Source organism: Lonchura striata, chromosome Z (genome assembly GCF_050655825.1).
Source record: "Lonchura striata isolate lonStrDom1 chromosome Z, ASM5065582v1, whole genome shotgun sequence".
Lineage (NCBI taxonomy): Eukaryota > Metazoa > Chordata > Aves > Passeriformes > Estrildidae > Lonchura > Lonchura striata.
Genome location: NC_140740.1, coordinates 25,637,828 through 25,665,000, shown reverse-complemented (window position 1 = coordinate 25,665,000; position 27,173 = coordinate 25,637,828). Strand labels below are relative to the sequence as shown.

The 27,173-nt window shown below is 38.6% G+C and overlaps 2 protein-coding genes across 22 annotated transcripts in view; both read right to left on the bottom strand.

Moving 5' to 3' along the window:
• Nucleotides 1–19,824, bottom strand: part of SUSD1 (sushi domain containing 1) — a 75,759-nt gene extending 55,935 nt beyond the window's left edge. For 9 of the 15 annotated variants that reach the window (XR_014951424.1, XR_014951423.1, XM_085567139.1 and 6 more), the window contains exons 1-7: nt 19,714–19,824; nt 16,431–17,738; nt 15,329–15,501; nt 6,127–6,258; nt 4,528–4,683; nt 3,739–3,891; nt 2,166–2,342 (exon numbers count right to left, since the gene is read on the bottom strand). Coding sequence is in view for 13 of the 15 variants with exons in the window: in XM_085567139.1 (XP_085423265.1) it covers nt 2,166–2,342; nt 3,739–3,891; nt 4,528–4,683; nt 6,127–6,258; nt 15,329–15,501; nt 16,431–16,624 (985 nt within the window). In the remaining 2 variants the exon portion in view is untranslated. Of the gene's footprint in view, nt 1–2,165; nt 2,343–3,738; nt 3,892–4,527; nt 4,684–6,126; nt 6,259–8,103; nt 8,322–15,328; nt 17,739–19,713 lie in introns of those variants that run through there. The other 6 variants (XM_085567135.1, XM_085567144.1, XM_085567140.1 and 3 more) reach the window with 6 other exon arrangements.
• PTBP3 (polypyrimidine tract binding protein 3) overlaps nt 17,833–27,173 on the bottom strand; it is a 51,102-nt gene continuing 41,761 nt past the window's right edge. For all 7 annotated transcript variants that reach the window (XM_021525027.4, XM_077790082.2, XM_085567149.1 and 4 more), the window contains 2 exons: nt 26,253–26,330; nt 17,833–25,577 (listed from right to left, as the gene is read on the bottom strand). In XM_021525027.4, the coding sequence (XP_021380702.1) occupies nt 25,445–25,577; nt 26,253–26,330 (211 nt within the window). In that variant the 3' untranslated portion in view covers nt 17,833–25,444. The remainder of the gene's footprint in view (nt 25,578–26,252; nt 26,331–27,173) is intronic.

The window sequence follows — 27,173 nt, the reverse complement described above, 5'->3', positions numbered from 1 at the left end:
TAAGGTGGTTCTATACCATTCACAATGAGCAACACTCAAAGGAAGGCCAATGAGCAAAACTGCCTTTAGAAAGCAAAACTTTAAAAAGTGTACAATAAGTGTAAAAATGCAAAACCATAGAAAAGGTTACAACATACAATATTAAAGTTTCCTGTTAAGGCAAGAGTCTACATAATGCTCAAACAAAGAAGTCAAGTAGTACACATACACATATTTATTAAAGGTACATTCACTAGTATTAAAAAAAGAATAGACTTGCTGGTTTTAGAAAGAGAAGTCCTAACTGAAAACAGGAAAAGGGCTTGCAATACAAGGAGGAAATAAGTTTGACGTTTCAGACTTTTGGCTGTTTCTTGGTGAATTATGTATTTTATTTCAATTAACCATAGGAGATATGCTGAGAAAGTCTGACCTGACCTACTGTTTGATTGTAAAAATTTAAAAAATCGCATGAAAAAGCAACTTCTGAAAAACATTAAATATATCAAAAATATATCAACAAATAAATACACCAAAAAATATATTAACAACTTGCAAGAGTTGCATTCCACAATCTTTCTCTAGGGACCACTTGAGACTGTGGGCACTCCCTTTTTGTTTTCAAATTCATTGTCCTATATTTATTTTTTGGGTGGGGGAAAGTGTTACTTGTATTGTTTTAAAATTGTTTTCTCTTTTCTTTCTTATGTATTTCTAGTGATAGTTAATATTTTGCTTTTCCCAGCCACATTATTTTAGCACTCTTATTTTAATTTATTCACTTCCCACAAATGTTACATTTCTATCCATTCTCGAAGAAAAGAAAAAGAGAGAGAAAGGGAAAGATTTGGGAAAAAAAAGACAACTGTTTCAGAGAAAGAATGAAGTCTCCTCACTAATTTCCAGGATGACAATTCTCCTCTACAGAATTGCTATACACAGTGTATCTTCTGTTAGCTAGCACTGCAAGTATCATGTAACTAGTACAAAGGCTTTCTGACTACTCACAGGAATACAAAAAGAGTTCTGCACTCATAAGCAGTAATATTGCCAGAGAATGGATGATTAGAACACCAAAGCAAGTACATCTTTTAAAGAAAGTCATAGGAAACTTAACTCTTCAGAGATGTGGAAGTGTTTGTTCATTGTCCTATATGATGCTTGTATCCCCAGCTGCCTGTTCTGTTTATGCTGAATAATAAGTTTTGCACCTTTAAGACTTGTTCCAAGAGCAAAGGAGGGAGAGAAGCACAGTTTGTTTTCAGAAGCGGCACTCACTCCTCCACATTCCTGCTCCTGGACTGTGTTGTCTCCAGATGGACAGACAGCAGGACAGAGATCTCCTTTCCTTTTAGTTAGTTTTAGCTAGCTGAGGCAAAGAAGTTTTTGGACTGTGTATTTTTCCTTTTCTTTAGACCTGTTTAAACCTGTCTGAACTGAACCCAGAGGAGCACCGGCAGCTGGCACCTGAGGCCCATCGGGCCGTGCCTGGGCCGTGGCATTTTCCAGTGCCAGAGGGACTGAGAAAAGACTGAGCGAGCTGAGCTACAGCCCACAGAGGGGACTTTCTGAGGTTGTCTCTCTTTTGGAGCGGCAAGTGGTTTTATTGTTTAATATTGTTTAGGTTTTCTTGTTTAATAAACAGTTTTGTCCACTTTTCTCCAAGGAGGTATTTTTCCCAAACTGGCTGGGGGAAGGGCCGATTGAATCTGCTTTCTAGAGGAACACCTTTGGGGGTTCTCTCCCAAATTTGCCCCAAACCAGGACATTCATGCACAAATGTTCTTAAAATAATGAAGACTACCCAGAGATGAGGAGTACTATGATGCCTGCAAACCTTCACACAAAACTTCACAAGGTGTCAGGAAAATTAATGTTTTCATGAGAGGTCAGTGATTCTAACTCAGTAGCCTTTCCTGTAAAATGCTAAAGAAATCATGTTTTCTAAGTCACAGGCAGAAGGACACACTTCAGTGTCTGTAAAAATGCAGGGAGCAGGATAAAAAATGTCACTATACTGAAGAAAAAGGTAAACAATAATATGTCCTTTAATTTTCTTCTTTTCCTGCAAATAATCAGATCTTGAAAAAACACTTCCAGGTTGTGGAAAGTCTTCTATCTTTCACAATTCCCTTGCATTAACGCCCTTAATGAAGAATTTAAGAAAGATGTAAGACTCTTTTCACCTTTACAGCTTAAAGTGGCAGGTTCCCAAGTTTCATTTGAAGTGCAGTATGAGAACTTTCCTTCATTGCTGTAAAACCCTTCTTGACACTCATAATGAACTGCACTTCCTGGTAGCAAGCTGGAGTTCCCCACAATGTAGCCATGCTTCATTTCAGGAGGGGAACCACATCTGATTTCTGCAAAGAGACTGGGTTGAAAGATCTCACAGTACATAAATCACAAAATTTGATTGCTTTAAAATCAGCTGAATTGGATGGTCACACCACAAAATACACGTGACTTAATGAATCCAAGGGCTTATCAAAGAGGTAGAATAATAGATTTGAAGAATTGTCTGGGCCACAGCTGGAGGAACACAGGGAAGAAGTTACTGAGCTACACCTTTACTAACATCCAGCTGGAGCCATTCACAACACCAAAGATGAGACACTGCAATGTGATGGTGCTTTGCATGGGCCAGTCTCATTACAGCAATGGCTGAATGATACTTCAACATCACAGGAAAATTTCAGGCCCCAACGCACAGCTTTATTTCCCTATGCATGGGAAAATGAAGCACTTTGCAACAGATAAATTGGAATGAAATGTTCTGCCCCTCAAAGCCTTAATCTCATTGAAATAGCCTGCATACAAAAGCTCCATTCCTCCAGCACATCTGCTTGGACAGGGCTCCTTTGTGCAACTCTGCAAGAAACACAATCAGTACAGACACTCTACTTCACCACAGAATATGGAGAGGAGAGTCAGTGAGATAAGAAGCAGGGTTATCAGCAATTCTGGCAAACAAAGCGGATCACTCCAGTCAGACAAACTGAACAATTACAGGCTGTGAGCTGTACTAATGGTTCTGGCAGTAATTCAGAAATAAAAGCTGAATATAATCTAGGCAGCTCCTTCCACCTGGGATGCCTGTGTTCATTATATACTCTGATATCCACAGCTTACACTGCTAGCAGTTTGCTCCTGTGAAAACTGACACTAAACATAGATTTTCAAATTGGAAACTTGTTTTTTTTTTTTTTTTCTTTTATGGCAATATAAACTAAACTGTTTATTTATGCAGGAGGCAAAGTATGTAATAAATAGCTAAATTGTTATTTTATTATTCCTGTCCTGTAGGCTTTTTTCATTAATCTAACCTCTTTTATCAGCTATTTAGCCTCTCTTCTCTTCCCCTTTATGTGGTGTGATTATATAAACAACTGGATTTCAACACACTTCCTTTCTACTCAGAAACTAACTACATTACTTTCATAATATTATCAAGCTTCTCTGACCCTCCACATCTGAAGCACTGCTGAGAACCTGTAGGAATATCTGGTGTTGACTCTGGGATCCTGACATCACAAACTGAATACAAAAAGAGAAAAAAAAAAGAAAAAAAAAACAAAACAACAACAACAACAACAAAAAAAACCAAACAAACAAAAAAAAAAAAACCCAACCCATACAGCAAGCAAAATCCAGAGAAAGGGTTTCTGCCCTGGAGAAGCACAGGCCAGAACAAGCGCTACACTATGGTGCAATATGCAATTTTATCTGCTAGCAAAAACAGCATCCAAAGACTCTCACCTTTGCATGAAACTATGTTTCCATCTTGACGAAAAGAACGTTCTCCAGTTTCTAATTTATAACCATCATTGCAGTAACACATGTAGCTTCCTTCAGTATTCACACATCTTGCATTGTGACCACACAACCCAGACTCCTCACATTCATCAATATCTAAAAATTCAGAGAAAAATAGATGCCCTTCACAATAGGCGTTTTTGTTTTAATAAATTAATAAATGGCCCAAGCTTAACTCTTCTTTGAAGAGTTCTACATATCTTCTCACAGCTCTTCTAGGAAAATAAAGGAGCTTATGATTGTCCAATCTTCAAGCATCTGGAACAATGGCTGTTGCAATTTTGCCACTAGGTATCTTTAAATTACTGCTGGTTTACCTGACAAATAGTTTTCAATGTTACATGCTATTCAAATAATTCCAGAAAAATCCTGTATCTGGATATCTCTTAAATGGTTACAACAGTTCATCACTAACAAGAAACTGGCTAATATTCTACACTAAACACAATTACCATCTTGGAAATTTTAAGTTTCATCCTATTTTGTTAATCTCCCTGCTGCTGCTTCTTCTGAAAAGATCCTTGTTTGAATGAGATTGTGAAGCAATGATTTATAACAGAGCAGAGTTAAAAATGGAACTAATTCATAGCTGTTAGGAAACTGGATGTCAAACAAGCACATCAACAACAGAAATTCTCTGATATAGTGTCAGAAAATCAGTTCCACAGTGATGGGGGGAAAAAAATGTGCAGTTCTGTATTTGTCACGCTTAGAATTCTTTGTGATGTCTACCTGTACAGTTTGTGCCATCATTGGGAATAAATGTCTTGTTGTTATTGGAGGCTCGGTATCCATCAAGGCAAACGCAGTAAAAACTTCCATGTGTATTATGACACAGTGTATGATTTCCACAGATCTTGCTGGCTCCAATTTGACATTCATCTTTATCTGTCAGTACATTTAAAAAACATCAGAGAGAGATTAAGAAAAGTGGGGCGTCCTCCCCTTCTCACTCATGGTCAAATAACCAGACTTCTCCTTACTGATTTCCTTTATAAACACTGCTGATAAGCTGGAGAAAACCAGAAATTTTTGTCCCTGGATGAAAATGTGAATAGAGTTTTGTGACACAGTTTAAGTTATCTAAAATTCTAATAGCTGCTGAAACAAGAGGCCCTGCTCTCTCCTTCCACTCTTCTTTATGGCATACACTCATTATAGCACCTCATGGAACACCTGTGTGGGGGCAATCCCAAGCCCAGCTACAGTCTGGGTAGAAAATGGACCAAGAGCAGCCCTGCTGAGGAGGATTTGGGGGTCTTGGTGGATGGGAGGCTGGACATGACCCAGCCATTATCACTCCCAGACCAGAAAGCCAAACATGTGCTGGGCTGCATCCAAAGCAGTGTGGGCAGCAGGGGAGGGAGGGGATTCTGCCCCTCTGCTCTTCTCTGGTGAGAGCTCAGCTGGAACCCTGCATCCAGCTCTGAGGCGCCCAACATAAGAAGGCTATTGACCAAGTGGGGCAAGTCCAATGGAGGCCATGAAGATAATTGTGGGCTGGAGCACCTCTCCCACAAGAAAAGGCTGAAGGGGTTGGGGGTTGCTCAGTCGAGGGTCAAGGAGCTCTTATGGCCTTCCAGTACTTAAAGAGTACTTTCAAGAAACCTGGAGAGGCACTTTGGACAACACCCTGTACTTCTAGGACAAGAAGGAATTGCTTTAAACTGAAAGAGGATGGATTTAGGTTTGGCACTATGAAGAAACTCATCATTGTAAGGGTAGTGAGGCACTGGAACAGGTTGCCCAGAGAAGTTGTGGATGCCCCAGTGCCCCATCACTGAAAGCGTTCAAGGCCAGCTTGGATGGAGCTCTGAGCAACTTGGTCTTGCAGAAGCTGTCCCTGGTCACAGCAAAGGGGCTGGAACTGTACATTTTTTAAGATCCCTTCTAACTTGAAACATCCTATAGTTCTATGATTTTCTACAACAAGATACCTGGACTCTGCAGGATCCAGCAGCTGCCAGTGCTTTGTTAAAGAAGGGTAACAGACAGGGAGGAAGAGATCATTGGTGAAGGACCACCCCCTTTAAGCAATGGTAAGCTATTACAGACACTGAGACAGAGCATTTGACATTGTCCTTTGATTCACATTTTGATTTGAGATAGTCTTAGAAGGACATTATCAGCCACAGTAACAAAACATCAAACAGCACTTTTGAATATGTACAAGTCTTTTGGTGAGGAAAAAATCCAAATATATTCTATGGGAGATTCTTCCAGGAAATGATAAAGCTTTTAGCACACTTCAAAGAATTCATTAAAATTACTTGAGAAGGAGATTTTAGGAATTTACAGAGTTTCTTTCCATTTTATAAGCAGGCAGCTTACCTTGACAATGGGTTCTTCCATTGCCTACAAATCCATAATTGCAGATACACACACTTTTTCCTCCACTTTGCTGGCATGTTGCATGAATGTGGCAAGTTGCACAGACATCTGGAATGGATCTGTTCACAATTACTTTAAGGACAAAAAAACACAATTACCTTTTTAAAAATACTTTGCAAGTGGCATGGTAGGATAACAAGCACAGAATTGAAAGTAGAGATAAAATCCAGATTAAAACACATAGAATAGACTACTACCTCCTCCCACCTCATTTTGAAATTTGTAGGAAAACCACAGCTATTGTATTAAAAGACTAAAGGTTAAAAATAAACAGAAAATATTAACTAATAACTTGACTGAGCATTTTTGTCCATCCTTCTCTTCTCTGACAAAAAAAAAAAAAATAGTTTTTAAGGTTTCAGAAAGGTTTAGAAGGTATATAGTAAGTAGCTCTATCCAATATTATTAATTTTTCTCCATATGTATTTGTTTCTCTTTTGTCTTTATTTCTGTTTCCTCTGTTTTATTGTGCTTTTTTATATTATTTACACATAGACATATGGGATAGTTAGCAATCTGTTTGTATCATGTGTCAATATGGTAAAAATGTTATTCATAAAAATGTTGCTAATGTTGCCTGGAGTAAAATTACCTACAGTAAAGTAATTTTAGAAATAAATTTATATTAAAAGTGATTGAGAAGCACATAACCTAATGTGCTATAATTTGAAAGGGCAGTAAATATATGAAATGAGAATAAAATAATTTTTTTTCTTTGCATTCATACTTTCAGGGCATTATGTTCATTTTCTTTCATTTTTTTATAAGCTCTTTTTGTTATCACACATACCCTCACTTTTCAAATATCAGAAAGGATGGATTTAATCTAGACAAAGCATGTGTATGCTGATGTCTTTTTACATTTTAAAATAAAGAACTAATACAGCATAAGCTGATGTCTGATGGTGCTTGACACAGAAGTATAGGAATTTTTACTTTTCTAAGATAGCTGAAATTGATAAGAATACTTACATGACTTTATATTTAGCATCTCTGACAAAATTATGACGACTCTACAATGTCTAAATATATAACCAGAACTGGAAAAAGGCAGAACACTCTAGTAATTCTTTATGCAAAAAAATGATCACTGTGATAAAACTGCCTTTCCACATGCACAGGTTTTCAGTTTTTTTAGGGTTTTTAGGAGTGCCCTAAGGCTGTGAGAAGCATCCTAGATTCCTACTCCTAATTATCCATGCTTTTATATACGTGAGTGTGTGTGTGTGTTTCTGATAAGAGCAGAAAACAAAAACTGTCAGCACGCAATGGCAGCCAACATAGAACAGAAAATTAAATTTACAAACAGCCACAGAATGAACTTTTTCATGATACCTCAATCTTGCGATAAGACACGGGAGTATCCTCCTCAGATTGCTGCTTCAGGAGATATAAAAACGTGTCTCCACCCCCTGCCTCCCCTTACTACTGCAGCTGAAATTTTATTACTTATTTGTCCTTCACAACACACAGTTTATCATGCCACCACTACAGTCCCCTCACTGTTTTGGTCCTGCTCATGTGCTCCCTCAGGCGCGGCTCCCGCCGAGGCAAAGCTCCCTCACCCGGCAGGACACGAGGTCGCTGCCACCTCAGCCGTCAGCAGGTGACACCCCAGCCAGCACACAGGACAGCAGCCACCACGGCCACCTCTGCCACCAATGCCACGGGTACCATCACCACCACTACGGGATGCTCCGCCACCACCGTGAGCTGCCTCCAGCACTCTCACCACGTGCTGCTCCGCCTCCATCACCATGGGATTCCTGGACATGAACAGCACGGGCTGTCCACAACACCACCACCAAGGAACGCTCCGGCAGCACGGCCAAGGAAGGGCACCGCCGAGCCGCGCACCTGGCGCCGCGGCAGCGCCGTGCCCCGCTCCAGCTCAGTCCCGCGCCCGGCCGCACTCACCCCGCGCCGCGCACCGCGGCAGCGCCAGCAGCAGCAGCAGCAGCAGGAGCGGCCCCGGGGCCTGGCCGCCCCCCGAGCTCATGTCCCCGCCGCGCCCCTCGGTGCTGGACGGCGCCGGTGCCTCTGCATCGTCCTGAGGGCGGAGGGCGGGAGGGGAGCCGAGGGCAGGGCAGAGCCCGAGGGCCGGGCAGACCGCGGCTGGCGCTGCCTCCCGGCGGGCGGGACGCCCTTATCGCCACCCTCGGTCCCCGCGGGACTTTCACCCTCAGCGAGGCCCCTTTCCTCCCCCGCCCCACTGTCCGCAAAACCCTCTCTTTTCTTCTCTTTTCTTCTCTCTCTTTTTTTTTTTTTCCCCTTTTTTTTTTTTTTTTTTTCTTTTTCCTCTCTTCCCTGGCACAACCCCTTTCCTTCCCCGGGACACCGCCTCGGCAAGGCTGATAAGGGCTGCTGCTGTCCACAGCCCGGGGGCAGAGGGAGAAACAGACGGTAGGATTGTTTATAATTCCCGGGAAGGGCGGCTGGATGGACACACCTGTTTGTACGAGGCAGCTGTGCCGCCTCCCTCCAGCTGCCGGCAAACGGGACCGAGCAGCACCTCGGGCCCGGGCCGAGCAATCGCTGTGTCCCCGAGGGGAGGGCGTCGCAGCTGCCTCCCCGCACGGAGCCGCCCGCCCCGGCACCAAGCTGGCGCATCAGTCCGACGATGCACTAAGCTGATGCAGCCGTACACGGCCAGCCCTTACTGCTTGAAATAAAGTAAAGCTTTCGCACTGCAGGCCTTAGACTCCGCTCAGATTAGTCCCGGAACCTCGGGTTTAGGCAGGACCGATAGTGCTGCCTGAAGAGTTTTCTGCTGTAGAAGAGTAGTAATAGCCCTAGTGCTCAGAGTCGTCATTCATGTCCCTGAGCCTGCATTTTAGAAAGTGGCAAGAACTTCATCTACAAATGCAGTTGCCCAGTTACCACAAGAGAGGAGTGCCAAGGCTAGGAACTGGGGAAGCTGAACACAAAAGTAGAATTTGTCGCATTTGATAACTCTAATGAGATTCCTGAAGAAGTTTTGCTCATGTGCTATGGCTGTTCATTAATGACTTTGGAATGCTAATTCAGCACAATATATTAAAGTAGTTTGGAAATTACAATTTTTCACTTCCTTGGCTGTCCACTGTGTAGCAGACCTACTAATCACTGCAATTTCTACTATTCTTTTCACAAAAAGTAGTGGAAGCAACTTTTTATAATTATAAACACCTCATGCAGCAAACAGAAAAATATTTTTGGCACAAAACCTGAAGAAACACATCATCTTTATAAAAAGAACAAAATAAAAATTACAATATAAATATTCTTTAAAGAAAGTAATTTAAAGAATGTGTATCAGCTGAAAAAAGTACAGGACCTAGACTAGAACTGACCTCCTAGTTATATTCCTGTCTATCATGTCTCAAACACACAATTAATTGCTGTTTAAGACATACTTCAGAACCAAATAATTAAACTACATACAAAGGCTACTTTAAATTCAATGCATAGTAATAAGTATTAAAAGATGTTGAGAGGGCATTTGTTCTGTTTTTCACTCTAGAATAAGGTCAATTCTATGATTCATGACATACTTGTCTAACTTGCTCTTCATGCTGACAGTGATGTAGAATTCACAGCATTCCCAAACAATCTCTTCCACTACTTCAGGTAGAGTCATCACAGATCACTTCTGCCCTGAGGTCACCTGCCCAAACCCTAGCTAACTGGTACAGAAAGGTAATTAAAGATTTAGGAGAGTAATACAGACTAGTGTCCCAAGATGATCATCCTTAAAATCTTTGGCAAATCTTGCTTGTTTCACGTAAAAAATTTCTCTAATGAAAACACACACTAATATCTACCTATATTTTCTGTTCTGGATAGGATAAAAATTTTAATCTTTTCATGGTCAAACCTAAAGGAAGCCTATTTTGTAATTACAGCGTTTCCTTCATCCCTAATATTAAATTAACCAGAAGGTGTATGTATCAGTATTTGTTTCAATTGTTCTTCTTTGTGAAAAAGGTTGTGATGGTCAAAGTAATACAATTCATCCAGTGATGCTTGGAAGTTTCCTGTGCATTTTTAGCTTTCAAGTGTCTAAATGAAGATAATTGAAAATGAGAAAGGCAAGCTGGATTAAACATCTACTCGGCCATCTGTATTTGTTGTCTCCTTTGCAGACAATGTATATCACAATGTCATCTAAATCTCTTTAATTTTTTTTCTAAGCATTTTTGGCATAGACTACACTATCTTGACACATGAAGGCAAAATATTTTATACTAATAGCTCTTTCAGCAAACACATTTTCAAAAATACAGCAAACATCTTCAGCCAGAGTGAATAAATATGTATCATTCTTGTAACAGATCACTCAGCTATTCATTGTGCAGTTGCATTCTTGAACAACTTTCTATCAAGTGCTTCTTTCCAAATGGCAATGAAAAGACTAACTACAGCTAGATGGAAGATTCCTTCTACCTGAATTCTATCTCTCTTGCCTATTTAAAATTAATCAAACTAATAACTGGTTTCTGGTTACCCACTTTGCTCCCAGAATAAGACACACCAACTGCTGAAAATAATTCAAAATATTCAAAAATAACTGAAAAGATTGGCTGACCCTCTTCAGTTTCTATTGAAAATGCTTCAGTAAATACTGTGCAGAAATAAAGTAGTATCTTGTTTGATTTTTTTTAAAGGACATACTATCACTCAAGTTGTTTGTATTTCTGTCTGTACTCTCAGGTTACCTATGTCACTGTCTCAACTCCTAGCAAATGTAGTCAAGATGAAAGTGTAAATGAGATTTCTGCAAAAGCTTTGGATACCTGAATTTGAACTTTAAATATTGTTTCTATACAATTTGACTAGAGGATAGGCCTTGGATGTGACATATATCATAGCATGCCCTTTACATCTCATAACAAGGGCACAGTAGGTGATAAAGCCTGCTGACAGTTACTGCTAATCAGAAAAGCAGTTCTCCAGAGCAAAAGGGCTGCTATCTGTGGGTTTTAGCATGGGAGACCAAATTAGGCTTTGCCACAAACCCACTGGGAGGTTTGATAAGATAACCCTTCTCTGCCTTTCTGCACTTCTCCCTCCCACTTAGATGTGTACCAGGGATAGTATTCCTACATAAGTGTGTATGGTGCAACATAACCTCTGGTAGAAGCTTTCATGCCACAACACCCTGGCCCAGTTTTTAGAAGTTTTTAAACCACAAGGACTTAATGTATATTGGTTTATGAAGGAGTATCCTAGTGTTGTCCGATCTTGGAGTGCCATCCAAGTATACTGCTGATACCCATTGTTTATGATTGTTTCATGCTGTGTCATTATTTTGAGGGTTGTGCTGACTGAAGACCATAGTTAGGAGGAAAGAGGCAGAGAGGCACAAAGGAAAAGTTCAGAAAGGAGCAGTAACAGTGCTTCCTTCATGCATTTTAAAAAGAATAACTAAGTAAATAAAAAGTGATGTTGTGATTTTTTCAGCTCCAAGTAGAAAAACATACATCTTTTCCATTCAGATCCTAAAATATCTGCTAAGATAAAAAGAGAAAGAACTTGGCAACAAGATTCATGCTTTCTTCTCTACCAGACTCTCCAAACTCACCCACAGGGGTATTTAGCCTTTCTATTGAAGCTGCATAGAACTTAATAACAGCTTGTCAAAAAAGCAAAAAATTAATGAGAATATCTTTGATGGGTATAGGAAAAAAACCTAAATCCCACTGATGACATAATTATCTTTGCATTATCCTTCTCTCACCATCAGCTTTCCTGTATTTATGGGTTAGATGAGTCTTAAAATGAGTCTAGAAACATTAGATGGGAAATACGGCAACTTGTCAAATTATATTATCTATGAAGATAAATTCTATATTTGTGTCATGCGAATTCCTGGCCATCCTGCCTGAACATGTTCCTGTGAACCTGCTTTAGCAGGGAAGTTGAACCAGATGATCTCCAGAGGCCCTCCAACCCCAACCATTCTGTGGTTCCGTGACCAGAAAAAGTAAACCAAACTATTCTGAAGCTGCTCAGGTAGTTGGGGATTCTTTTGCCATGGCTTCTTTCTCCATGGACCAACTGTATTTTGTCACCAGGCAATCTCAGATTTGCATCAACACTGCAGTGGGAAAGAAAAGGGAATCTAGTAACCAAACATTTCATAGTAAATACTTCAACCTTACTCTGAGTTGTTGTGTAAGCAATTAAACTTTTACATGCTGTTCATCAAGTTTAAAGTAGCTATTTTTATCTCAACTAGAAAGTACCTTAAATTACTGTATATTTAGACCTTGGGAATACAAAGCTAGCAAAATGAGTTGGATTTTAGATTCATAAAATTATGCACTCATTGGCATTAAAAAAGAGAGTGCTTTTGCTCTGTTACTAAACCAGCACAAGCTCTGCTCTTTGATCTTGCAATATTAAATTAGCTGTAATTCTGTTATTTTCTGGCAATCAGAGGTGAAATACACCCTGGGTGATGGCCTTTCTGCATTGTTATAAATTGTAATAACTTAAGATTGGGATTTCTGTGGCCACCTGGTCTTTTTATTTCCTTTTTTAGTCAAATTGCAAAGCTGAAAGCCCTATTTATCTTCAAATAATATCTGCAAGAAATCAAGTTTGTCTTACAATCACAGAACCATGGAATGAGAAAGATTAGAAGGGAGCACTGGAGAACCCTGGACCAAACTCCCTGCTCATGCAGAGTTATCTGCACATGGCACAGGATTTCATCCAGATGGTTCTTGAATATCTCAATTGAGGGAAACTGCATGAACTCTCTCTGGGCAATCTGTTCCCGTGCACTATCACTCATACTGTAAAGAAATTTTTCCTTATGTTCAGGTGGAACTTCTGTACATCAGTTTCTGCCTCATGTTCTATTGCTTGGCATCACTAAGCAGAGCCTTGCTCCATCCCCTCAACACCCTCCCTTCACATACTTACAGACAGTGATGGGGTCCCCTCTCAGTTTTCTCTTCTCAAGGCTGAAAATGCTCAAGTCTCTAAGCCCTTCCTTGTAAGAGAGATGCTCCAGTCCTTTAATCATCTTTGTTGCCCTGCACTGGACCCACTCCAAGAGCTCCATGTCTCTCTTGTACTGAGGAGTCCAGAACTGGACACAGCATTCCAGATGAGGCCTTGCCAGGGCTGAACAGAGAGGTGGGATCACCTCTCTGGACCTGCTGGCAATGCTCCTTCCCATGTAACCCAGGATACCATGGACCTGCTTGGCCACAAGGGTACCACTGGCTTATGAACTTCCCATACAGCAGAAAAACTTGACATTTAAATAATGTAAGCCTGTGAGAGCTAAATAATGAATGGCCATTTAGGCCTAAACAAGGCTGAGAATTTTTTTCTTGCTATGTGCTACATGAATCCACTGTCTAATTACAATTACAGATTTTTAAATTTCTTATCTATTTGATACAGAACCAGATGTACACCAAAGGGTGTTTTAAATTTTCGCTCAAGGTACCGCTCCATCATTTGGAGAGTAAGAAGTTATGTGTATGTCAGTTTAGAGTGTGGTTGTTTAGACTGGATCCCAGTCTTTGAAAGGGCCAGAATCAAGATTAGTCAGCAGGATTCCCAAAGTTACATTCAGCTTCTTAATCAAGCCCAATGTTTCTAGGCAATTGATCTGCAAAGTTATCAGCAATTTTCCTGTTAGATTTCATGAGACAGTAAGTGAGCAAGATATCCCAGGCAAGACAGGATGCTGCTGCTAACATCTTATGGTCAGGCCCTTCAAAAGTAACCTCTTCCTTATCTATTTTCCTGTTGATGAGTGGCAACAATGACCTTAAAATATTTCTGAAGGGCCTTGATTAAAATCACATGCATTAAAAAAAAACCAAACACCTAAATGAAAAATGTAATCTCCCTCTAACATAAAATTGGCAGAATCTAAGCCCTGCAGAATAAGCAGTTTGTGTAAATGCTAGACATACACAGTGACTGAACAACTTCCTCAAAGAAAAGCTGTTCATACAAGTAGCATAGTTCTGCACTGACTGATGAAAAAAGAGCTCCATAAAATGTTCAAATAAGTTCTTTGGAAATCTTACAATGACATATAGCATACCTTGAAGGAGAAATTAACTCAGGCCATCTTGTGTCAGGCAGGCTGTAACCAGCAGTGCCAAACCAGAGTAGAAAAAGAGAAAAAACCATTTATATCATAACAAGTCTCAGCATCAAGAAGTGTGGTGTTGTTTATCAACCTTTGTGTCTCTGTGGTTGAATTAACATTGAAAGATCTAATGCTCAAAGAGCATAATGCACAGTTGTTTATTGTTGAAACAAACACACTCAACAATAATGGAGTTGACTGGGAGAGGTCTGCTATTAAAAATCTTCAACCAGTTTAGTATCTGATAGACCAATGAAGGCTCTGGGAAAGAGGATAAACTTGTTGAAACACAAAGAGCAACAGTATAAACCCTGTATAATTAAAGCCTCAGCAAGACAGAGTTTTAAGCTTTTCAGTCACAATGAGAACATATATACAAATGGAAAAGAGCATGTCACCCAACCAAACATTACATGAAGGAAGGTATAGAAACCACTTTCAGTTAATAGATACGACAGAAGAGATTACCTGGGTAGCAAACTGTTCTTAGAAATTTATTGTGACCTTAAATAGAAAAACTACTTTCAGAGCTTTTCACAATGGGGAACCTTAGTCACACAATTCACAAAATACTTCAAATCTGATGACCAGATGATTCAAATTCTGCATATACAGAAATGACATTTTGCTGAAGGTACAGTATTGCTGTATTAAATCTCACACTGCTTTTGGACAATTTGGCCATAGGAGAGAATTGGAAGAGGGAAGAAAAGGAAAGAAAGGGAGAAGGTCAGTAATGCTGAAAAGTCAGCCAGTAACAGTGCCATGTTTTTTGGTAGGAACTAAACCTGAAAACTTCAGGTTTTTGTCAGAAGTTTTTAATTAGAAAAGAACCCACAGCCCTCCTCTCCAAGGCCCACCCACATTGCACTAAAACAGACCATGAAGCTACAGACAGTTCTTCATAGATCAACAGAATTTATAGTGAATAGCAAAGTTATCTTAATTTCTTTAGCCTTTGTAATTTTTTTTTTGTGTTGAGATCATATTTGTTTTAAAAGAAGTTTCCATTTTATTTCTACAGGCAGTGATACTTACTGAATATATTCTCTAGGTATGTGTTAGGCAGCACCACAGCAGACCAGAAATGGAACCTGTATCCAACCACAGAGCTGCAAGCTTGCAGCATTATGCAATATCCTTCAGCCCATCCTCCTTTAAAAAAAGTTTCCAAGCATTGAGCAATGTGGCTTTGCCAACTAAGATGGGCTCTGGAGGGAAAAAAGAAACACAGAAAACCTTTAATAAAAATCCTTACAGACCCTGCATTGTACAAACAATATGCACACACAGGAGAAACAGTTTATATACAATCATATAGGCTCGCTTGGAAGAGACCTTAAAGATATAGTCTGATCCGCCTGCCATGAATATGACACCTTCCACCAGACCAGGTTGCTCCAAGCCCCATCCGACCTGGCCTTGAATATTTCCAAGGATGGGAAGTCCATGACTTCTCTAGCCAGGTTGTTCCAGGTTGTTCTCACCTCCCCTACAGTAAAGGAATTCTTCCTAGTATCTAATACAAACTTACTCTCATTTATCTTGAGGCCATTTTCTCTTGTCTTACTGCTCTTGTGAAAAATCCCTCTCTAGCCTTCTCGTAATTCCCCTAAGCTACACAGCCAGAAAAAACACTTTACATAGTAGATTTAATGTAGGAGTTACAGAAGGTGTATTTTGCTTCCATTAAAAGCTCTGATTCTCACAAAAGGAGAGAGTGGCTGTTTGAAGCAGATTGGAAATAAACCACAGGACCTGAAAGTGTTATCCTGATGAACTGTCTTAAGAAAAAGCAGCAAATAATATGGAATAAGAATGATCACTAACTTGAGACTAAAGTATTAGTCTCATTATAAGAGCTTTTTTGGAGCCAGACAACTCATTCTGCTACCTTAGCACTACCTTAAAGACATTTGTTCTTGTTGTCACTAGACTGTTTCTCTCTGTTTTTTTGCAGCATTTGAGACAAGTTAATGTTCAACAGCAAAGGCATTGGTCTGGAAATGGTCTCTGGGATGACTCACTTTCCTCAGGTCTCTTCTTCCCTCAGCCTCTACCCCCTACACCTTCTCTCACCTACATATTCTACCACAACTTCTGCTGTCATTATATTTTGTTTAGAAATTCTTGTACTCACCTGCTATATGCCAAAGAACTCAAGTACAAATATCTCAGCGCAGTTAAGAAAATGCAAGTGGGAATTTTTATTGTATTTTCAAAGCATACAATAAATCTTCTTTCCACCTCTGTAAATGGGTGAACCCTAGGGCTATAAAGAAATCTTCTGGATTGATCCAGACCATATGAGAGATCAGATGATGGCAAATTCATCAGTTACTGCCCTTTCTCTTTCAGCCTGCATGTAACAGAACAAATTCTGGTATCAAAAGTTCTATATCTGCGCTATTTAAAAGTTGTATTTAATTTTTCATTTTCCAAGATGGACACTTATATAAACTGCTTAAGGAAAAGGATTACTGGGATTGTATTGCGGGATTAACAACAGAAGACAAGAATTCAAGATGGGATATACTTTTTGGTTAAGGAGCAATGGAAGATGACAACAGTCAGGAATTTCACTTTCTCACACATTCTCGGGCAGACTTGGTCAAAAAATAAAAGGCCAGATTATGGCCACCAAAAGCTAGCATCTTCCCCAGAATGCTTTTCAAATATTTAAGCATCAAGGACAAAAATCAAGAGTTACACATGGAGACTTAGTATCTGTCTTTTAAAGAATAATTTGCTGAAACTTTCAATTCAGTCTAAACTGAGTCAGATTTTTCTCCCCACAAAAGCATCTACACTCAAGAGACTGGCAATTGCATAATTTAGTGGGTGGGAGACAATTAAATCCTTGCCAGACTGGCTGAAAATTTTAGTTCAGAAAAAGGTGTTGCATTCTCCTTGTATTTGTATCTATGGCCTTAGACTCCTATCTGTTTACCATCAATCCTGAATTTTGGATGCAAGAATAAGAGGGTCTAAATTAGTATTGTGCAACACAGAGAAAGGAGCATGAAAACCAAAGGAATATGAAAGAACAGCAATCATCAAAATAGGAAGCTGAAAGCAGATCATCTTTTTAAGCTGCTGCTTACATTCTTTTAAATCTTTGTGCAAAGGATATGAACTTCAATCCTAGAACTAGAAAAGAGTACAGCATGCTAAAAGATAAAGGAATTCTCAACGATAAGGGACAAGTCTCTAATCACTGAAGCCTCTCATCCCTGTCTCAAATAACAAAATACTCATCAACTACTGTATTGGTTTAGAGTTGTAGAATAATTTTCCATCCTACTGAAAATAAGAAAATAAAAATTTCTGCACTGCTCAGGAAAAAGTTTAGGTGCTGCTAACCTTCACTTCTTGCTAAAGATGTGCGTTAATCCTCTTAAAATACTTTTGATATGAAAAGCTTTTTTTTTTTAGATGCCCATGGATGCTGAAGGAAAAAAAAATAGATGTTATTAGCTGTACAACTGTAAGACCAAAAAACCCCAAAGTAATAGATAAGAACACAGGAAAATTTAAGAGAGTACAGACATAATTACATTTATTAAAAGACATGCTACAGCATCTAGAGTTAGGAAATTAGGTAGGTATAGATATCGTGTAACTAGAAAAAACACGTACCTAAAAAACCAGACTATATTACAGCATAAGCAAAATCAAATTCACCATGCACTACACAGTCACAAAATAGGTTTCTTTAATTCATCTTATATCTTTTCAGTTTTAAATCATCTCCACAGATATAAAATATTTTTCATGCAATGCCACAAGATGCTTTACAAATGAAAGTTTTTGCTTATTAAAATATACAGACAATCTTTTCATATAAAAACATTTTACATTTCAATTTGTTTCCCCAAACACTCTTATGCCATATTAAAAAAAAAAAAGCAAAAAACAACAAAACAGGATATTACAAATATTTACAGTATTTTCCTGTGTTAGATGAACATTTTTATAAACTGATAGGGAACTTTTATGAATGGATCAACAGCAATTCTTAGAGATGTTTCCTGTGTCTTGAATACAGTACTAAAAGCAACATATTAACATTTTGCCTTCTCTCACACCACTTGTTTCACATTACTATCTCCATTTTCCACTGTTTCTACCATCAGTAACAATCTCAAATAGAGGCCACTTTGGGTCTTCCCATCAGAAGGGAGTGTCAGAGATAACAGGTTTCCATACATCTCAGTAAAACCAGAACATTCTTTGGTCAGAGAATGAAGTGACATTCTGATGCAAGAATCTGCTTTGTTAGCAACTTTCATCTTGTTCGGCTGCAGTTCTATGGTGACCTTCTGCAGAAAGTGGGTAACATATTAAAAAATAATTGGAAAGGGCTTCAAATCAAGTTTATGTGTGGTAGCTTCCCACTCATAAATAAAGCACAGTTTCCAAGAACTGAAAAATTGCTTACAGTGATGACATTAATCTGCTGAAGTAAAAGCTTTCTTCATTATCAAGGACCTTCAATTATGTAAGCATTGAATTTATTTGGGACTGCTCCAAGCACATGTCATTATTATCTGAAGTTGGAAATAACGTGAGTTATGCTTGGATTCCTACACATTGCAGTAGAAAAGTAAAACTGTTATGGGAAAGACAGTAGAATAATTAAATCTGTATTGAAACAGCTGTAGTTCACTTCTTGTATAGTCAGTAGACAATAGTAATTTTTCACAATATAAATATACATTTTCCAGAGGGGAAAAATGTATTTATTATAATTAAGACACCTAAAGGTATGAAAAACCCTATATATAAAACTACTGAAGGCACAAAAACTTTGGTCCAATTTTGTTCCTACATAACATCCCCATCAATAAAACCTGAAGTTAAATGCTTCAGAAATTTTATATTCAAATTGTTAGGATTTGCTTTGAAAAGAGCAGGCAAACAATCTTGTATATAGCAAACTAAACTTCAGAAGACAGAAGATAAAGTTAATTTAAAGAAAAAATTCTGTGCAATCTGACTAGTATAGTTTCCACACAACAGTAACAAGACTAAGTCTGGTAGTTGGGCTCCAACTAACGATGTATCAGGGCCAAAGGTTAAGGCAAAACAATACTTTTTGTAGGCAGCTAACCTCTCATTTGAAAAACAGAAGTATAAGCTAACAGCATAAAATGGCAACTACTAGGTTTACATCTCTTATAAAAAACCCCAACTTAACACTTGCCTACTGACATGAATCAGAGGAGGGCAAGATAATTGATCAGACAGACCTCACTGGCACTACCATCCACAAAGACAAATAGTGTTCTTGGCACACAAACACAGGTTTGCTGCCTGTAATCAGAAAAATGTCACAAATAGGCAAGTTTCCACAGGTATGCAGAATATCTTCTGAATATAAGGACCTCAATTTATTAGTACACAAATCCAGTGCAACTTACAGGACCAGCAGACAAGGCAACCGAATCAAATTATGAGTCAAAATTTCAGAAATTGGTTCTGATGCTTTAAGAGTTCTGCAGAAATTAAAAGAAGCAGAGGTTTTACCATTATATAACAAATCAAGAATCATTTGAAAAGGCACTTAGCTGCTCCTGGGTTGTTAAAAAGGCCTTATTACACTTTGAAGCAAGCGTGCATCTATCCAAAAAAATGGACTAGGAGGTAACTCAGAGTTGATTCAAGGACATGACATATACAGAGGCATAACCATACGGTCACAGAATCATAGAATATGCAGAAGTGGAAGGGACCCACAAGGATCAAGTCCAACTCCTGGCCCTGCACAAGACAGCCCCAAAGAATCCCACCATGTACCCAAATTCCAACTCAAACTGTACATGTTACCAGATACTTGACAAACGGAAATTAATAACATATATTAAACATATATTAAAGAAATTTAACAGCTTAAGGCCACAGTATAAAGAAGATGAACACAGAATCCTCTTCAGAGTTACACAGGTAAGAGGGGAAAAGGCAAAAGACATAGAATGTAGTATATTTAAAGCCTAGTTACTAATTAAGGAAGCAAATTCACAATGAGGACCACCAAACAGAAAAGAACTGTGGAACAGGAAAGAACTGAGAATTTGTTCCATTTGATTTTTTTTTTCATTTACATGGACAATTCTTTGAGTAATGGCTTAAAGTTGTCTATAACCTGACTGAAATGTAGGACTAAGGCCTTTGGAGGTCCTATTCCATCTACATCACCACAAGACTCTGTAGAATATGATTCTTTCCCAAATCCTGCTCTTTTCACAGATATCCAGAGCTTTAGAGAATCAAGAACTGAGATGCAACTGTGCTTTTGCACCAGGCACTAATGAGTCAAGCACAAAGTATAAAAAGTATTCCTCCTGCCATGAATCTTCACAACAATGCATTGTAATAATTAAGGTGCTACGTTTATGCTTTCAATTATTCAAGGTGGAACACTAAAAAGGAAGAAGTAACCTTAACTAGTGCCTTCACATTACCAAGCAAATGTTAAGATGTACTGTCAAGTTTCAAAGCTTATCTGTATGTCTTGTGAAAGCAGATCTCACTAAGAGGCAGCATCTTTCAGATATACACAAATCTAAAAGTATGTTGGCGAGAATAATTTGGTTGCAATAAAGGTGAATAAAAAAATAAAGAACAATAAAGGTGAATAAAAAAAGATACACAATACTTGTATCACAAATCCAAAGAGCAAACATAATAAATACTGACATTCAGATTTTTCCTAAGTTAAAATTTTTTAAGATTCCACAGGCAGTCTTTTCATCGAAGCTCACAGTCAAAGGGAAGGTGTTTGAAAGAGCCAGTCAAATCTGGTGAATCAGCAAATGCTTCTGGGGCTGTACCCCATGCAGGAGTTTTGCTGCTTTGACCATGGGACTTGCTTTCAGAAATTGCTCTACTGAGGGTTGACAGGGTCCATTGGTCAGAACAGGGGAAAAGCATCTTCTGCCACAGGCTTGTCAAGGTGGTGAGAAGGGCTTTAATCTAAAGATGCCAGGGCAAATGAACCTCAGTCCATCCCACTCCTATCAATTTGATGCCAGTGCCAGCAGAAGAAAAACACAAGGGAATTGTAGCTACTTCAGCCAGTAAGTCAGCTTCATTAGAGTTTCAAATCCAAAGCACCTATGCAAGAGTACATATGAAAGGAAATAAACAAGCAGAGTTAGACATGTAGGCACGCCTTTGACCTCACTGGTATGTCATGGACACACAGTGGGATGGTTCCAAAGAGTAGAGTGTTGGAATGGAAGGATATGGATATCAGCTCTTCAGAAAAGACTGGAAGGGTAGACAAGGAGGTGGTGCTGCCCTCTATGTCAATGATCAGCCAGAGATCATGGAGCCTTACTTGGGGATGGATGAGGAGCTGACTGAGAGTTAATGGGTCAGGATTAAAGGCACACAAGGGAAGGTGGCTTTATAGTGGGGGTCTGCTACAGATTGTCTGACCAGGAAGACAGAGAAGATGAGGCCCCTTACAGAGAAGAACAGCCTCACATACACAAACCTTCCTCATGGGGAACTTTAACCACTCTAATATCTATCAACACAGCAGCACATAACCAATCCAGAAGCTGCCTGGAATGCACTGATGATAACTTCCTTCTTCAACTGATGGACGAGCCAAGGAGAGGAGGCGCTATGTTGGACCTTTTTTTCCCCAACAAGGAGGAACTGGTTCCCACCAGTGTGAAGTTCAGGGGCAGCCTTGACTGCGAGGACCATGAAATGGAGTTTGAGATCCTTAGGGCAGCAAGGAAAGTGCACAGAAAGCTCACTACCCTGGACTTCAGGAGAGCAGACTTTGGCATCCTCAGGGATCTGCCTCATAGAGTACCATGGGATAAGGCCCTGGAGGGAAGAGGGACCAAGGAAAGCTGGTTGGTATTCAAGGATCACCTTCTCCAAGCTCAGGAGTGATTATCCCAACAAAGGAAGTCAGGCAAAAATGTCAGGATGGTGTTAGATGAACAAGGAACCCTAAAAGGATGAATTCAAACACTAATAGTAATAACACGTAGCCTGGGAGGAAAAGAGTTTTCTGAGCAGCCCAAGTCTATGAAATTGTGAAAGCTAAAGCTTTTCTTGGAAAGGGAAAATATAGCCTTCATTTGTAAAAGGGAAAATGAGAAAGACCCAGGGAACTACAAGTCTGGAAGTCCCACCTTGGTTCTCAGAAAGATTATTAAGTAGATGGCTCCACTAAAGCCAAATCATGCCTGAGAGATTTAATGGCCTTCCACAACAGTAACTGCAATGGTGAATAAGAAAAGAGCAACTGATGTCATCTACCAGGACTTGTGCAAAGTATGACACTGTCTCACAAAACTTCCTTGTCCCTAATCTGGAGACACGGATTTGATGAGTGGAACTCTAGTGGGAAAAGGAATTGGCTAAATGGCCACATTCAAAGAGTTGTGGTCAACAGCTTGATGTCCAAGTGGAGACCAATAATGAGCAGTGTTCTGTAAGGATAATCATTGATTGGTACCAGAGCTGTTAAACAGCCTTGTTGGTGACATGGACAGTGGAATCAACTGCACCCTCTACAAGATTGCTGACTACATCAAGCTCTGTGGTGCAGTCAGCACACCTGGAAAGAAAGGATACTATCCAGAAGGATCTGGACAGACTGAGCAGTCTGAGTCTGTAAGAAACTCATGAAGATCAACCCACACCATTCTGTGATTCTGTAAAATCCAAAAAATAACATGCCTTAGGGGAATATTATTCCTAAACCAGTTGAACTTTCTAGTACATAATACATTCTGCATATTTATATAGATGTGTTGTACAGCACTTATTATAGCTACATCTGTGCAGTCAGATGGGCTGCTATTGTTGAGGAACACATTCACTGAGGTAGCTCGGAGTGCAGCTGCAGTGGAGCTGCAGGATGAGCTCAGGCTGGGGGAGCCCAGGCAAAGAGGCCATGAAGAGCCAACCCTGGGCACAACAAGGGCCTGGGGACCTGTGCCCAGCCAGGGGACCAGACACTGAGACATGGCAAGAACCGACGATCCCAGACCTTCCCACGCTTAGACTGGTGAGAGGATAAAAGCCCAAGGGATCCTTTGTTCAGGGTCCCTCCTCAGAGACACCAGCCAGAGCTGTTAGTTTGTTATTGCACTGTGATGAAATTGTTTTAATGGTGGGATGCCTGAGATTGCTATGGAAAACCTGGGGATGGAACCCTGGTGTGACGGTGTGAGCGAGGAGACATAGCTGGGAAGGGGCCTTGGTTCCAGATCAGGTGGTGCAAGAGTGCCAGAGTGGCTCCTGGATGGCCAGGCAGAGAAGTTTCCTTAATACTACACCTGTAACCAATTTACATAGATCAAGGTAGTATCTGGCAAGCTACTACATAGGCTGATTATGCAAAAATAATTCAGAGAGAAAATTTGAGAAAGCTCACTACAGGATACTCAGATCATGGTAGAAACATACTGTTTCTTCTAGAAAGATAAAGTCATACAATTCAGATTAACAAAAACAATTATGAGTGGCAAAACATTAGAGCAGAAGTAAATTCTGCAATAGTTAGAAGTAGACAAATGCCGTGTTTGGAAGAAATAGGTCTTTAAAATGTGGTAGGTAAAATTAAATTAATTTTAAATTAGTTTATGTGAAAGCATAAACACCAGGGGGAAAAAGCTCTTAAAAAGAAATTTAGCTTTTTAAAATACAGATTAGTATTCATCAGTATACTTATGGCAAAACCTAACTGCATCTCAGCTCATCCCCCAAAGAGGAATCAAGATTCAGTATCAAACATTTTTTCATACTTACAAAGGAAAGAATTATAGCATTCTATGAATTTAATACTGTAAAGTATTAAAAATAAAGAAATGCAGAAACCCAAAAGAACATTCTGATACAGCCAGTGTCTCTGAAAAAGTCAGATGAAGTCCAGAAAATTAACTGGATTTGCTGTTTGGCCCTCCTATATAGGTTTGTTTGGTTTTTTTGTATATTTTTTCTGGGTGTGAATTTTTTATCAGTGAACAACTACCATCAGAGAAGTGCAACTAGGTAAATTTAAAGAATCTCTATGTGATTTCACAACAAATGAAACCTCACTCCCATCTACATCCAATCTCCATAAGAAAGCATAAGAAACTAGAATTCAAAATATTAATTAATGAAAAAATATATTTCTTGAATTATCATGGAAAACATTTACAAAAAGACCAAAAGGAGAATTTTCACAAGGCCCACAATATTTTTGCAAGATACTTCAGGTAACACTCTATTCATACACATATAGTAAGGCACAAAATAAGAAATTAGGTAAATGCACAGTAATTTAAGTATTAGACTGCAGAGTGGTAAAATACCTCAAGGCTTAGTTTTTCTGCCCTGAAAGATGACCTTAGCAAAAATAACTTCTTAAAACCTTGAGAAACCATCACAGACCTGAATATTTTCCACAAGATTGCAAACATTTAATTATTTAGAAAAACATAAATTATTTTAAATCAGGGCCATTTCCTTGTTTTATTTTCTCTAAGGTACTGTTACACATCCCTTCATAGTAGAAATAGGACATCAAACTTCCAACCCACAGTCAAGCCAAACTAATTCTCCAATACCACACCTTAAAGAAATTTGTCAAATACTTTCATTCCACAGAGAGAAGGCACTGCCTTTTCTCTAATAATTTAATCTTTCTATTTTTATAAACAAGTTATTTGTAAAGATTCACCAAAGTATGAATACACCCTGGTAACATAAATACTATTTAGAGGATACTCACAGTTACTGTTTGCTTTTCTTCAAGAAACCCAAGCACTATTTCACATTCAAATTAGTGTTTAATCTGCACAGAATAGATTTACCTTTTAATTAAACATACTGGTTTGGTACATTGTAAAAGCACTCTAAATTGTTTTGTAAGGCTGATTTCAAACAAAAGCTGAAAGGATGGTCTCAAAATATAAATTTAAGTAGGAAATGTGATGAAAAATATTGTTGCTAGAATGATTTCACAGAAGAATCTTTCTATGGATTACATAATTGCAGCTGGAATCAGAAAAAATCATCACTTAATTTTTTGTGTATGAATGAGGTTTTTCTTTTAAGAGACAGAGTTGGTCAGAGTTCTCTCAGTCTCTATTTGAAGGTTTTACTAAAACCATTATGCAGCCTTAAAGGGAAAATTCAGATTGAAGATTTTGAGAAGGAAACTCTGAGATGTTGGTTTTCTCCAAAGTCATGATTGTGAAGCTCAATGAGAGCGTGAACTGCTTCTTCCACTGAGCCCAGCTGGATAAGAGCCATTTTGCAATCTTTCCTGAAGAACAATAAAAGCACTTATTAATCCTAGCCAAATTTTCACTAGCCAACACAGAAAAGTGGCATAAGTGGTTTATTTTTTCTCAGCTATATCACTCACTTGTACAGCAAAAGAATCAGAGCTACTTATGCATGTGCCAAAATGCAAAGACAAAAAAACTACATAAATTTTGTGAATCTATGCCTTAAAGTCATGTCATTATTTCATTACACTGGACTTCAAAAAGCTAGGTCAAAATAAGGCTTGAAGACCTCTAAGAAATACCTGCATTGTCCATATAGATGAGATTATTGTAGCAGGTATGATTGTACTAAAATAATACTGCCGACTACCCTTAATTGATGTAGATACATTGTAATCACTGTCATTTTCTATATGGCATTTTACATTCACAAAGCTTGTATTTTTGCAAGAAATAAGCATTTACTTTCCTTAAACTTGTTTTATTTCGAATACACATGGAATTTGTCAAAACATCGTGTATTTTCAATTTAGTTATGCTAACTCAGTATTCCATTTAAAATTTTAAGGCAAGGCATCATAAAAGTACACGTATATACTATATATACATGGAATTTTGCCTGTAGTTGTATACACATAGAAAGTCATAAAAAAGCAATTAGCTACTTTCTAGGATGAAAGCTTGCTTAGCAATTTTACAAAAGAACTTACTGTAAAAATTTGAAGCCTTTCACAGTAGATCCTTTACTTGTAAAAAGGTTCTTCAAATCATCGACAGTAACAGAAGACCTAATTGAAAATAGCAAACAAACAAACCAAAACCAAACTCCCCTTAACTTGTAGAAGAGCACAGTGATCTATAATAATATCAAGATCTCAATTTTGTCTTCTAAACTAGTTTTTGTTGTTTAAATTTATCTCCATCAACTCAAACACTTGCACTTACATTTTAGTATTACATTGTGCTACAAAAATATTTTAGACACTATTGTTTTTCATCCAACCTAGTTTCTTTGTCAGTAAAATTCAGATTGCATAAAAACCTCCTAAAACCTTAAGGAATACATTTCATCTTGCAATTTGTGCAAATGCACGTCACATATTTCCAATTTTGAAAGATTTTCATTTTACTCAAAAAGCTGTTTTCAAAGTGTCTTAAAATTTACTTTCTTACTGTGGCAAAATTCCATAGTTTCCTTTTTTCCTCCCTGCGTAGCTGCCAAACAAGAGAACCCTGTAAAACTTATGTTTGGCTGCAATTCCATACACTACTGATAATATTCTAGACATAAAAAGATTGTTTCAGTCTTAAAGAATACACTAAATACTTTTTACTTACTCACAACTTGCCCTTCACATAAGAGACCTGAATTCTGTAGAAACTGTTCTTCAAAAAGTGTTAGAATTATTAAATACCTTATCTATATTAAATAATAATGTCAATGATGGATTTGTTGTCATGTACATTACCATAAAAAACACAACTTTAACCTTTGTGAAAATTTGTGACACAATTTAATGTCAAAAACCAAAAACAAGCTCTCAAGAAGATATAAATTGATCAAAACTCAAAGATGATAACTCCTTCAGTTATCCTCTTTGCTAATGATAATAAAGGGGCATTTAAAGGAT